The following is a 15,324-nucleotide window of genomic DNA, read 5'->3' as shown; positions in this document are numbered from 1 at the left end:
CATGGTGTATATTTCCTCCACTGATTTTAATAAAGATATCTCCCGCATCATCAAAAACTAATTTTTAATCGTGATTTAAATCATTTGATCGCTGATCCCGAATCCAGACCGAAGTAACCGGAAATTGCAGCATCGAATGCAAGAAGAATTCTACGTTCGCTTCTAGGCTTTGCCTATTCCATATTATTTGTATTCCTCTGACAAGTATGTGTGATTACTCATCAAGCTATCCAATGCCAGCTTGAGAAGGGCAAAGTCACTTTCCCTGCCACTCTGGAAATAAGCAATACTCGGTTTTGGTACCCTATAGGATGAAGCTATCAGCAGGTCCATGAGGTTGGGTGTTGCAGGCATCTCAGATGGGTCAGGCGGATGCCCATGTGCTGTCACCAAAGATGATAGGTAGGGTGCCTGATGACATGGCAACATATTGGGATGGAAATTCGAAGCTTGGAATAGAGCGGTGTTCGTGGATGAATATGCCGAGGCATGTCCACCTACTGAGTGCCCTGTAGCCACCCCATGAGGAGGCAGGTTTGATGATACACCATCAAGACATGTAGTTGGCTGCATTTGCTTTACATTCTCAATGAATGATGTATTGTCATCCATCCTTAATTGAGGAGTGGGTTGTAGATCCTCGGTGATAGCTATTGTCGGCTCTGACCTCAGTAGCGGCAGCTGTGCTGACAACTGTTTGTTTGGTTGAACCGATGGAGCAAATGACGATTCGCCATTGTTCGGAATCGCTTGTTGGGTGGTGTTGGCCGGACGTCTGACTGGTGAGGTAAGGGAGTCATCTCCTGCATCCAGGAATGACACTATCAGTTGTGCGTCCTCCAGTTCCTGTCCTGCCTGCCTAAGACGTCTATGTCTTGCAAGATGAACAGTTAGGGGTTCGCGCTCCCTCAGAGCTCGACGCTCCACATTCTGAGCTTGTTGGGCTTCGTCCTGCAGTTGTTGCACACGTCTCTCAACCATTTCATCCTCCTCCAATGGACATCTTAATTCCTCCAGCTCAGTCCGCTTTCGTTTTTCCTTTAGAATAGCCGATTGGATGTCACTGAGCTGGAATGTAATAGATGCACGACTGCAGCCAGAACTATGGTTGCGTGTACTACATTGTGAGGCAGTCTTTGGCCGATGGCTTGGGGAAGAACCTGATCCACTCTCTTGATTAAGGGAAGGACCACTCATGTTCGAAGGTACATAGTTAAGAACATAGTCTTTCAAACGTTCAGGCATACGTCGATTCCTTTCAGCTCGGGGAGACGCCGGTAATTCATTGCCAATTCTGATGATGGCCGATCCGGTAATTTGGTCACTGATATGGACACAGCTGGGATGGGGCTGACAGGGGCCGTGGAAACAGAGACAAATAGGTTCGTGATACTAGTGGTTAAAGGAATAATCAGAATAATGTCGCTGGTATCGTCGGCTGTTTGAGTACTGTCGGCAGTCAGGATGTTGGCGATATTCTCGTCCATGGTTTCCTTGTCCAGCTGTTTGGTCATCCGGCTCGAGGGACCATGAAAGGTAGGTTCTGGTAACCTATGGTGAGGCTGCTAGTACATTGGATAACGATGAACAGCGGATCCAGGAAAATACTGCGATCAGACGGTTTGGATGAGACGAGAAACCTGAGTTCCTTTCTACGCAATGTTTATTGATTTAACGGCACAAATAGCGAAAGTCTCGCTCTTCAAGGAAAGACAAAATGGCGAAAGTCCACTCGCACCAACCAACAAGAAACCGGAAGCTCTCTCCATATCCGGTGGGAAAACGCCAAGAAAGTTTGAATTACAGGCTTGCATTACACCAACATGGTATTCATAGATTGCATGAAACATTCATGAGCACAACAGTACCAAACGTTCAAACATATGGTGAAACAGCAAAGACTTTCTAACAGTGACCACACCCGTCACTTGTATCACCATTTCCATTGTTGATAGAATTCCCTTTGTTAATTGTTACCACAAACAACCAATGCTAAACGTTAACCACGCCCACTATTTTGCATCTTTAATGAGTAAACTCTTTCCAGGGCATCTGAAAAGTGCAGGAAAGTGCAATCAAGTTCAATTTAACAATGAAGGGAAATTACTGCGAGCTTATCATTAATGCAGCGAATACAATTAAAATTCTACTTGACCATCACCATCATCACAACCACTCCAATCACCACAACCACAATCACAATCAGCATCACTCTGACAACAACCATCGCTACAATAACCAAAGACCACTCCCATCAGCCTTCCCTCGATCCCTCGCCTGCACCACACCACACTACCACGACCACCACATCGATCGGATGATGTATTCAGTGCAAGAAAGTTATTTTAGTGAAACGTTTTACATTTGAATCACACTTGCTACATTCATGATCACACCTTTGTCGTCGAATCCATTTCCCTGTCGAATCAAAAACAAGAGAAATTTCACCTGGAATTCCCCACCTGTTTACAATCCCATCCGACCACAAAAAGGCATTAAACAATCCACCAACAAAACAACTCTGATTATGTTCATCGTGTCCCTTTCAGGAGAATGTCATCATTAACAATCTTCACCTCCCTCCTGGGGTGGTCGGGATGCTGTATTACAGAGGATAAGCAAGACCGCGATGAATAACACCATCTCTGATGATCGCTGACCCACGAGCTGGCGGTTCAACGCCCTGTTTTAAATCGTTCTATTGTCCGTGACGTCACACTGAACCGTGGCCACGCCTCCTTCCGCGTGTCATACTTTTTAATATTGCAGTGAACTCATTATTTTGTGAAAACGAACTCACCTCAGTTTGTTGAACTTCTTACTCGAACATCACGTCCAAAGAGAGAAAAAAAGTGTCATTTTGTTTTACCCTCGTCTCTTCTTCTTCTTTAATTAGTCTCTTCTTCTTTAACTTAGACTCTTCTTCTTCTTTAACTTAGTCTTCAGCTTCTTCTTCTTCATATTGTGAACAGAAACTACCGTTTTCTGAGAAATATTCCACTGGATTAAAATATCATTGTACAATCTTTTATTACACGGTGTACCCTTGTGGACTCCACCGTGATTGAGGTCAAAGGACATCCTGATCATTTTAAAATGGAGTTCAGGGAAGAAACGCTTTCAAGTTCCACAGAATCAGATAATCATGATTGGTTTATTAAATAAACATGGATTCACTGAACACGTGATCATTGTTCTCTTCATTAAATATCTTGAAAGGAAATTTTTTTATGTGATTTGTTCCCTTTTACCCTCGATTGACCACGCCCCCAAGAAACGCTCGATTGGCCCCGCCCCCAAGAAACGCTGATTGGCCCCGCCCCTCCCATGACGTCTCTCGTCATCATTACTAAACGTTTGGTAAGTGGGGACGTTTAAAATGGCGTTGTCCTCAATCCATGTCGCAGAGCCCTTCTTCAGCTTATCACATTAGCGTAGACCCTGTTGCAGTGGACAATAGATCACAAATAGGAAGTACGTTGGACACAGTTTGCAGCCCAGACACAAGTAACGAACCTTATGAAGTATTGTTACCAATCTGGCAGCCATGAGCACACAACAGACAGGTCCCCGTCGCTCAGTTATTTCGTTAAGTATGTGTGTCGAGTTAGAATCCATCCCCTGTGTCTATTTACTCTAATGGGTGATTAATTGTTCGTGTGCTGCGGAGTTATTTTGATAGGGTTTTCTTTTACCTTTTCAACTACAACAACAACAACACCTTCGCCTCGCTCCATCCTGACGCCATAATGCTCTCGGTGGGCGGAGTTCAATGAAGGACTTGGCGTCTCGCTCGACCAATCAGAAAAATGCGAGCGAGTTTGCCGTCGTTCGGTCAATGGGAGCCAACGCAGGACAATGTTACTCATCTTCCTGTTTGAGGGGCGGTCCCCCATTGAAGCCCGCCACCCCCCCCATCCAATCAGTGGACTTGGCGCCCCTTTTGGCCAATCACAGGGGAAACGAACGGATCGCACGCCAAAACCGTCCAGTAAGGGGGGGGGGTTACAAGAGGGTGTCCCCTCCCCCCTGGACGGGGAGTGAATAATTGATCGGAGCGATCCGACTGGGGGCAGTTGGGGTTTGCCTGCCGGATCGTCTCCGATCGCCTCGCCTTACCTGCTGGCGCTCGCTGCCTTGTCCGCCCTCGTGTTGCTTGGCGTCCGTCCTTCATCCTCCGTCCCTGGTGCTTGGAGTGGCATCGTTGTTGTGTGTTCGAGTCCCGCCGATCCAGAACATCGAAGACCACGGGGCGGACAGGTCCAAGCTAGCTCTGGTCTCCAGCTCACCTTTCCTCGAGCTGGAAGCCTTCAATAAAGACCCAACGGGATCCATTTCTGGGTATCTGTGTGTGTGCGTGTGTCCATGGGCCCCGTCTTGAAGTAGGATTGTTAAGTGTTTTTGTTGTACATTATTTGCCTTGCTTCTTCCGATAACTCTTCCCTTACATGCTCCCCTCGTCCCCCGACTATTGTTAATAAATTCCCCTCTTGTTGAATGTCCCAGCTCGTCCTTGTCCCTTTTATCATTGGTTTGCCGCGCTGCGAACGGGAATTAGGAGGCCTCATTGCTGCCGTAATCGTGCAATCGGCCCAGCAGGATTCTGGTACTCTCCGCTCGGATCCGGCTCGGTAACAGCCCGGATCACGCAGATCCTTCCGAGGGTGAATTTCCCCGGTAGTTTGGACGATGTGGTTATTTAGGTATATTGAAATTGGCAATTGACCCTATCCCACGTGGTCGACCTATTGGCGATCTTCGGTCCGATAAGGGACCCGTGACCTTTCGGATTTATCTGAAATGTACGACCTAAATTCCGGATGTTCAGTGGAGCCGACTCTACTGCTCCATCTAGCGGGCGTGCTCGCCACCGAAACCCGGCCCCACAACAGTATTTTCCTTTGGAACCAAGAGATCCGATTGATCTCCATTTGTGATTGAGGTAGCAATTTATAAGATCCTGGTGAATATTGACCTTGGTACGGGTGAGTGATCGTGTAAGACTCAAAAACAGTGCACCTCTTCTGGTCATATACCGTTTCATCTGGACCCCCTCTGGAAGCAACCAATCCTGATTTTTTTTTTTTTATCTTGTAGCGTGCACGTTATGACCATATACTGCCACTTGCTCCCACCCAGAACTCTCAGCCCCCCTCAAGTTTTTCTATATCTCCTGTTTTCAGGGAAAAATACAAGCTTGCTGCAATTGTTGCATAAAAGCCAGCTCTGCAGCACCCCAGAGGGCTAAAGCTTAAAGGCTAAAAGTACAGCGGATCGGTGGAATCTTGAGATGAATCGTGCACTTTTTCGTAAAAAGCATCAAACTTGGTCCACATTAATTATCAGTGGACCATTGCAAACAAATAAGACATCGTGCCAACCCAGTTGTTGCCAATGACGGCAATGGTGGTCATCTTTCAAAATGGCCACCACCGAACACGAAAAATGCACGTAACTCAGCAACCAAGAGGCCAAGGATCCTAATTCTGCTGTCTATATATAGGTTTTTGGAGTCATATAATTCAAAGGAGGCAATGTCAAGTATGTTTAGCCACTTACTGTCACATTGTAAAGATAAATACCCTCTATTGGTTTTGGAGACAAGTTTAGAGGTCGATATATTGCTTTAATTTACATTTATGAAAATATGCCATAGATTTAAGAACTAAACTACTACACCACTAATATACAACACTATAGTACTCTGCCTTTCCGTGTGAACAGATCGACCCTGAGCTCATCAACATGGTATCTTGAACTTGTTAGATTATAAAGAAGTACAACAAATTTCTCCAAAGCATCCATAGCAGCATCAACGTCCTACAACTGTGGTTGTTCCATCAGCTTCATCAACTCCCTTGCAACCTAAGAGCACATGCTACACGTTTCCCATGCAGTCTTCTTTCCTCTGCCAGCAAAGCAAGAGGTGGTATCGCACCCAGTAATGGTGTGAAACATTAGAAGTGCAATTGACTTCTCAAACCCAATCAAAGTTGAGATGTCATGAGCTGAGACCATGCGCAAATGCTTGCCTGTACCGAATGCCACCCATTGAACAGTCAATGACATTTGCAGCTTTTAAGATACTAACACTGCCAGACACAGCAGCTTGAAGAACAGTTTTGTGTTGTCTGGCTGCATCAGCATCATGAAGCATCATCCAGCTGTGTGCTTGCTCATCGGTACAATGGGCTAGAAACACCTTCCGTGTTTCTTGTGTGGCAACAAACAACATTTTAACTCAACATACTGATTACTTGTTTCTCCGTTTGTATGTTGACAACTTCTCGACTGGGGAGTGAGAACAGTTCCTTCTTGTTGTCAGGAAGCCACAAAAAGTCTTACCAGTTTTTGGGTACTGCATTCTTTGGCTCAACCCTTTGACGGTTTCCTTTCACCCTCCTCTCTCTGGTTTGTGCCTTCAATGAATTTGACCTGTAATCATCCCAAAAGACATCAACATATATATATATATATATATATATATATATATATATATATATATATATATATATATATATATATATATATATATATATATATATATATATATATATATATATATATATATATATATATATATATATATGAAGACCACAAGGGGAAAACCAGAGATGTCACTTTTTATAAATTTCAGGGTCATTGCACCTGCCAATAGTTGGCAACCTTAGGTTTCCTCTCACAATATTACTTTAACAAATAACCAGGGGTGTCACATAATTTATATGGTATAAAGTTTATCCGTGCAATGAAAAAACAAGTGTTGTCAAAGCTGAATAAGTAGAAACCCAGAGTTGTCAGTACTTTACTCCTGGTTATCTCCCTTTCATTCATGTTAACTGTTCCAGCATAATATTCAGAGTTGAGAAACTAAAAAATGAAAGGTTGTAAAACTTTCACAGCATAAACTCTGAGCACTACAATGGCCTATTTGGTTATATCATGGGCTCCGTAGTTGGTGCATATCGTGGTTCAAGCCTCTTCAAACCTTTATTGTGACTTTTATGGGACCCACGCCGTGGCTTAATGGTTAATGCGTCTGATTACCCATCCTCATTCGATGTACCCACCGCCCAATCAACCTGCTTAGGTAAATGAGGGAGTCACATGAGGTGACTTCGGCTATCGCGGGGGTGGTTTATCCTTGGTTTCCTCCCGGTTTTCCATCATATTAAGTAGTACGGAGTAAGAGATGGAGAATCTGTCGTCATATAAGCGAAATACCCTTGAGTATGGTGTTGAACACCAATCAAACAAAAAAACAATGACCGTTTTATCTTGAAAAAAATAATCTGTGATCACCAAAGTCATGTAATGTATGTTAATAACCAACAAGCATGAATTTGCTACACATTCTGGGTTAAAATTGCATGGCAATTATTAAACAAGGGAATAACCAGTGATGTCAGTTTGCAACATTGATTTGTTCTTTGCTCTTAAATTAAATACTAAGGTTGGATACTTTTTGAACACACCTCATATACACATATGATGCAGAATGCACACATATGATGCAAAGAAGCTTGGCAAATGCTACATGCTTAATTTGATCGGCAAATGATCACTCTTCCTTTTACTGGAAAAGAAATCTATATGACAGTTATTAAACAGTCCACCAAAGTCTTGAAACTTTGTTTTTCAGTTTCTTCAAAATTGACTTATCCTGACATCTCTGGTTTTCCCCTTGTGGTCTTCATATGTGTATACGAGGTGTGTTCAAAAAGTATCCAACCTTAATTTTTCATGCGTAAACAAATGAAGCTAGGGAGGAGTGGTTTGGTGCACGTATGTAGGCGATCCCAATCCATATGCGTGAATATTTTCCCGCCTGCAGAAGCTGTCAGTCGCCGACAGACCGCCGATGAGTGAGGGAGTGTAAGTGAGCGCCGTCGGATTTTCGTTTTTGACAAAATGACGGATCACTGTGGTCTCATTGCCAGTGTTCACTGTGTTGAAGAAGTTGTGATCGCTGTTCACAGTCTCCAGCATGTCCTTTTCGATCTCCAAACGGAGTTGCTTCTGCTCGATCGTTAGCAGCTTTGGCACGAACTTCGCTGAGATTCTCCTTAAGCCCAAATCCTCAGTCACAATGGAATGAACGGATCCAATGCTGATGCCCGCCTCGTCTGCAAGTTCTCTGATCGTGATTCGACGATCCTGCATCAGCTGGGTCCTCACTTGGTCAATGACGATCTCATTTCAGGATGTTGAGGGCCTACCAGAACGTGCTTCACTTTCCACTGATGTACAACCACCTCAAAGATGGTCGCACCACTCTTTTATCTGTGTGGTGCCCATTGCTTCGTTCCCGAAGGCCTGTTGAATCTTGCGGATCGTTTCCACTTGGGAATCGCCAAGCTTTGCACAAAATTTGATGCAGTAGCATTGTTCAAGTTTTTCCGTCATTTTGTCAAAAATGAAAATCCGACGGCGCTCACTTACACTTCCTCACTCATCGGCGGTCTGTCGGCGACTGACAGCTTCTGCAGGCGGGAAAATATTCACGCATATGGATTAGGATCGCCTACATACGTGCACCAAACCACGCCTACCAAGCTTCATTTGTTTCGCACGAAAAATTAAGGTTGGATACTTTTTGAACACACCTCATATATATATATATATATATATATATATATATATATATATATATATGTATATATGTGGAGAAGAGAGGGTTCAATTCCGGAGTGTTGGAGGATAGGAGTAATTGTGCCTATAGACCGGTAAAATAGGTCGAAGCTGGGGAAGAAATTACTATGTTATCAAACTCTTCTGATTTTTACTCACCAATGTCTCCAATATCACTGAAAAAAAGTCCTGAGCGATTCACTTTGGGGAAAATTTTTGACGGCATTTTGAATTTTTGTCGATATTTCGGCTTTTTCCGCACAACGAGAATAAGGGTTAGAAAAAGGAAAATACCGATTTCTATTTTTTCTGGGATACTAGAGTACTGCAAATTGGCTTATATATTAAACATAACATGTTTTATCCTACTATGACAAAATAATTTAGTTCTGACAGAGACGTCATATTAAAAATCCAAGATGGCCACCAATATACGGTTTAAACCGAAGATCCGCAGCCGCACGGTCACGAGTCCAGACCGCCCTGGTAAAGATGGATATACATGAGTACAATAAAGTAACTTGATCGAACTGTTTTTTTTTCTAATACCCTATGCATCATAGTTGGAATGATAAACCAAGAAAAATAAATGGACTCTGCTAAAGAAAGACATTATAATAATAAAACAAATCCAAGACGGGCACCCACTGGTATAGATAATGCCCAAATATTAGGCATTTACAGGCTGTTTTCAAAACACCTTGACTACCAAAAACGTACAGAAAACATGACAGCCTGGGATACAGTTGCCTTACTGTGCTACTTCAATACATTATATTATAATTATATATCAAAATCAACACAAAATGTTATGCGCACATACATTATACATGGGCTTGGTTCAAGGTTCATATGCATCATCTTCATCTTCGTCAATTACAACATCAACTGACTTGTTGTGGCAGCTCTCCCCACGACAACCACCACATGCAACCACACACTTTAAGCCATTTTTGTGGCAGGAACACTGGTTTGTAGCAGACTGCCTTTTGGTGCTGACTTTACATTTACAACAAATAAATTTAAGTACATTTGCGGGTGCCGCATCTAAGTCTGTCATAATTGGGTGCATAATGTTTTTGTCCATAGTCCATCCCCATTCCAGCGCATCCAGGCATTTGTTGTCGAGTTCGTTCCACTGAACCATCTGGAGATGCACACGAAGGCTATGGAAATGGGCTGCACGCTCAGTCGGAGGGAGTCGTTCTGGATCCATTCTATTACACCGAGCAACCATTGCTTGATACTGTGTGTGTCTTAGACTTGTCAAGGACTCGCCCTTCGCTCCGTAGAGTCGACAGAAGATTGAAACTCCCAAAGTACCGACCTCAGCTGCTGTTTTCTCTCTATCCGACAATGCTTCAGACAGACGTTGAATGCTATCCAACTTCGGGAAGGCTTTCAGTAGGTGGATTTTTCCTTGTCCAAAGGTAGATGATGTGGTGTCGCATCCACTCCAAGCATGAATGAAAAGAATGTTATGACGGATGGTCGGGTCCATCACTTCATGTGCTTCTCGAATGCTATACACCTCAGCACCTTTCTTCTGTGAGCTGGTCTTGTTTTCTTTTTTCATGAATATATCGGCCATGTTCGTTTTCCAATGGTGTACCAGCAAAATGAAGACATCTGTGTCTTCTGCGACAACCACAACAGATTGGTTATTCCGTGAAAAGTCCAGAGCTGCAGATACGATCAAGGTATCCGCATCGCCGTCGCTGCATTTGGTTGTATGCCCTTTTGCCTGCAGGAAACTCGCAAGTTCTATTAATTGTGTCTTATTCTTGGTGTTTGAGAAAAATGCCTCTTGGTCCTTCTGGCATTTGGACGTATCACTGACCCTGATATCAGCTGACCGTTTGCCTGATCGCCTCAAATGTTCATGATCTTTTGTGGACGGCCCTTCATATCCATCGAACACAACACAGCACAATCCATACTTATTAGAAAGATAGGATCGTACTGTTCAGCAACCTCTAGATAGGTAGTATTCTTCTTCCATCGAATGCGGTGTAGCAGCCAACCACTATCTATCACAATATGCAGGTCTCCAAGTGGACTAGCAGCTTCGAGATTGATATTTGTTCTATTATTCTATACAGTTCTATATTCCATACAGTTCTATTACTATACAATCCCATGATGTCTGATAAAGTGCACGAAGGATTCTTTGAAACATACTCAGTTTATTATATTGAAATATATATATATATATATATATATATATATATATATATCCATTCTTTTGTATCTAGGCCCTATATAAAGTTCTGAATCAGTTGATTGCAAACACGGTTATGCCACCTTGAGAATGTTTTAATTAGACCCTCATATGGATGGACATTGCACCTTTGTCTGTGAAACTAGAAGCATACGTAATAGGAAGGAATAAATATGAGTTAGAATAGCTTTATTTTCGTGCACTCATACATATCCATCTTTACCAGGGCGGTCTGGACTCGTGACCGTGCGGCCGCGGAGCTTCGGTTTAACCCGTATATTGGTGGCCATCTTGGATTTTTAATATGACGTCTCTGTCAGAACGAAATTCTTTTGTCATAGTAGGATAAAAGGATAAAACATGTTATGTTTAATATATAAGCCAATTTGCAGTACTCTAGTATCCCAGAAAAAAAAAGAAATTGGTATTTTCCTTTTTCTAACCCTTATTCTCGTTGTGTAAAAAAAGCCGAAATATCGACAAAATTTCAAAATGCCGTCAAATATTTTCCCCAAAGTGATTCGCTCAGGACTTTTTTTCTGTGGTATTGGAGACATTGGTGAGTAGAAATCAGAAGAGTTTGATAACATAGTAATTTCTTCCCCAGATCACACCAAAAGGGATCCTTTCCACCAGTCTACTATATGGAAGGAGATGGGCGATGTTCAAGATCTGGGGAAGTACAGCTGCATGACGCTCCTAAGTCATGTCATGAAGGTGATGGAGATGATTCTGGACGGGAGGACAAGGAAGAGTGGAGAGATGGACATCGAAGAAGAGCAGCAGGGGTTTAAAAAGAGTAGAGGGATGACGGATGGGATGTTCACACTGAGACAGCTGCTGGAGAAGAAGTTGGAGGTGCAAGGTGAGATGGCATTGGGATTTGTGGAATTAGAGAAGGCCTACCACACTGTCCTCAAGAGAGATGGTGATGATGACACTGAGATTGATGGGAGTAGCGAAAGTATAAGTCAAGTTGGTGGAATAAATTACAAGGTTACGAAAGGAACAGTTTTAGTTGGTCCTGGGATGTCTGAGGAGTTCAGCGTGAACATCGGTTTGAGGTGAACAGGGAAGCTCTCTCAGCCCATTCATGTTTATCATGGTGATGGGGCTGGTCAGCAGGAAGGTGAGCTTGAGGGGTAGTATGGGGAGGATGCTGTATGCGGATGATCTGGCTGTTGTGGTGGAGAGTGTTTGGGAGATGCAGGAAGTACTGGGGTAGTGGAAGGAGGCATTTGAGAAACATGGGCTGAAGAGGAATATGGAGAAGACCGAGGTGATGTGGGTTGGACAGCAGAGAATAGAAATGAAGATCAGGTTAGAGGAGAAGGAGATCAGGCAGGGAAATAGGTTTGAATAGCTAGGATGAACAGTGACCGGGGATAGTAAATCCGAGGCAGATGTGCGGAGGATTATGGTGGGTGTGAATACATGGAGGAGGGTGAGGGAGTAATGGCAGACAGAAATATATCAAAACTCAGGGCACTTGGTAGAGTGCATACCTCTGCCATGAGAACATATCGGGTCCAATACATTTTTGAAATATCATGCTACATATCATTTTTGGCCCTATCTCTCAACGGTTAAGAATCATTTTCAAAATCAAATATGATTTTGGACCACCAGATGACATTGACCTTCAACATTTATGGACAGAGTGTAAATTAAGAAAATGTGTCTCCATCTGCACTGTACTCATAAAACTCAACATCATGAAAATCAGAGGAAAGTTATTCAAGTGAAGATCAAAAGGGTGGTTTTGTTAATTAGGTCACAATCTGAAAAAGTAGATCAAGGGCACTAATCAAATATCAGGTGCACAACTTCAGCGCAGGTATGCTCTTCCAAATACAAATCCAGTGGGACCACACTCTGTGCAGAACATTGGTGCTGCCGAAGCAGTCTCCTGGGCTGTTTGTGGCAATCATGGACAGGTTGTCACTCCAATGCAGGAGACTCAAATGGCTCAATCATCCCAGCAAGCTGGTACTCATTTTGCCAACCTCAGGATGATAGGCTGAGTCAACTCCACCTGGTATTAATTCAACAGCTGAGCAGGATTTGAACTCAAGAGTCCAAGGATCCCAAGCCCACCATCCTAACCATTAAACCAACACCAGACATCAGGTATCAGGTACTCTATTATGATACAAGAACATATTGGAAGGCCAAGCGGTCTTTGTGATATTCTGAATTGGCAAAATTGAGTGATGACAAATAAAAACGTGTTTTTTTTCAGAGCACAATTTTACTTTGACCTTTAACTCGAAGGGACATAATGTAAATTAAGCATAAATGTGGTTTACTCTACACTATCTAGGAAGGGGAATTTCGTTCTGATTGTAAAAACCTTGGTGGAGTTTTGGTCGAAAATGTTTAAATGACTATAATTGGGTCATGACCTTCAAATTAGTTCAAGGTGAGAAGCATTATGTCAACCCTATATACTTTTATTCACATTATTGATGCAAAATTTAATTCTGAAAGTCGAGGTTGGCTCCAAGATACAGCTCAGGCATTGGCAGAAAAACTTAAATGGTGGTTTAGTACTCCTCGGGGTGTAATACCTTGACTTTTAACCTGAAGGGGTATGATGTAAATTAAGCTTAAATGTGGCTTCCTATTAGCTATCTAGGGAGGGCAATTTTGTTCCGATCGGGCAAACTTTAATCGAGTTTTGATGAAAAATGTTAATGACTAAAATTAGGTCATGACCTTAACATTAGCTCAAGGTCAAAAAATTACGTCAACCCCAACATACGTTTTCTTTTTCTTTTTAGTATTATTGATGGTGGTTTCTTTTGACATTATTGATGCAAAATTTCATTCCAAAAGTCCCAGCCGGCTCCGAGATAGAGCTCAGTAATTGATACAGTTTGGAAATTTGGAGTATTGGGAGTGCAGGAAAAATTTTTCTAAATGGTGGTGTTGTACTCCTTGAGAGTTCGAAACTCTGTGCAACCTTTAACAATGATCTCAATTTGCGGCTTCTGAGGCCACGGCAACATGACCCATGTATTTTTTTGCACGAAGTTGTATCTGTACTCCGATTATGGAGTTTGCAGCATTAAAGAGGAGGCCATGCATAAAAGAGGGAGGGGTGGAGAGAGGGAGAGAGAGAGAGAGAGAGAGAGAGAGAGAGAGAGAGAGAGAGAGAGAGAGAGAGAGAGAGAGAGAGAGAGAGTGAGAGGGAGAGAGAGAGAGAGAGAGAGAGAGAGAGAGAGAGAGAGAGAGAGAGAGAGAGAGAGAGAGAGAGAGAGAGAGACATGCTTATCTAGACTAATAAATGTGAGTTTGTGTCCATCTGTCACTCCGTCCATCTCCTCCATAACTCCAAAATCATGAAACCTAGCGGCCCCAAACTTTGCATGCATTTTAAGGGACCTCCAAAGTGGTGCATGAATGAAACCTGTGGGTTTCAGTTAATTTAAACACCCTTTTTGAAAATAATTATTGCCTTATTTAATTATATCCTGAATTAGGGCACATCCTCTGCCACCTCGCTCTCCCTCGCTTGGGTCTTAATTCACCATTTGCTCGGCCTGCTCAACGCCTTGACTCAGAAAAGGCCACATTGGTTTATTAATGATAAAGCGCTGAAATGTTTTTCTTCACTTTCCTCACTCATATCATCAAAGGCCTGATTTACATGCTGTACCTACGAATCGCTGTATACATCGATTATATAAGTGCAATAGTTTTCAAATTAGAAGCTTGGAGCGATTTCATGCATGATATGAGATTTTCCACGATCTACTCTTACGGACTAATTAAATGATTAATGTATATAATCGAAATATAATTTGACTTTAAAGGATGGACTAAATCACGTGGACGAAATAACTCAAAATCTGGAGTGAAATCAGCGATGTTTCATTCTTTGCCATTACCAATCATTTTGCTATCACTTGCCAAGCCAACGGTTCCCTATCAACCATTTAATTGGAGTGCTTACTCGAGTGCTTAAGCCACTTGCCGAGGGCCCTGCAGTTGATTGCGGTTCAGTTAACCTCAGCAGCTTAAGAGCGATCACGTTTTCCTTTGTCCTCGTGGCTGTTTCTAAAGCAATTGGTTATTAACCCCCATTGGACTTAGTCCGAAACGCAGGCTTATGGATTTGGACTCGGTTTCCGTGCACGTGCATCCACAACCATATCTCGGACATGTATGGATCGATTTTATTCGTACTTGGCAAAAACACAACAGATGATGGTATACATATGCACATCATTTTGTTTCATGGTTGATCAAAGATGGCCGACTGGCGGCCATTTCAGGTGTAAAAAAAACCGATGTTGAACACGTCCTCAACCATATCTCGGACATGTATGGATCGATTTTGTTCAACCTTGGCACAAACACAGTAAATGATGGCATACACTTGCATCTAACTTTATATTGTGACCTGATCAAAGATGGTTGACTGGTAAATGGGCAGCCATTTTAGTTGTAAATAAATATGCGCTCGC

At 42.7% G+C, this 15,324-nt stretch overlaps 1 protein-coding gene across 1 annotated transcript in view; it reads right to left on the bottom strand.

Moving 5' to 3' along the window:
* Positions 1-5,119: 5,119 nt before the first annotated feature.
* Positions 5,120-15,324, bottom strand: part of LOC147009919 (tektin-1-like) — a 48,869-nt gene continuing 38,664 nt past the window's right edge. The window contains exon 8 of the mRNA XM_085861422.1: positions 5,120-6,435. Coding sequence (XP_085717548.1) covers positions 6,342-6,435 — 94 coding nt within the window. The 3' untranslated portion in view covers positions 5,120-6,341. The remainder of the gene's footprint in view (positions 6,436-15,324) is intronic.

The sequence above is a fragment of the Eptatretus burgeri genome, chromosome 17, assembly GCF_056783735.1.
Source record: "Eptatretus burgeri isolate ZD-2024b chromosome 17, Ebu_testis_v1, whole genome shotgun sequence".
NCBI lineage: Eukaryota > Metazoa > Chordata > Myxini > Myxiniformes > Myxinidae > Eptatretus > Eptatretus burgeri.
Note: the sequence above shows the minus strand (reverse complement) of the source record. Positions and strands in the feature narration are given on the sequence as shown.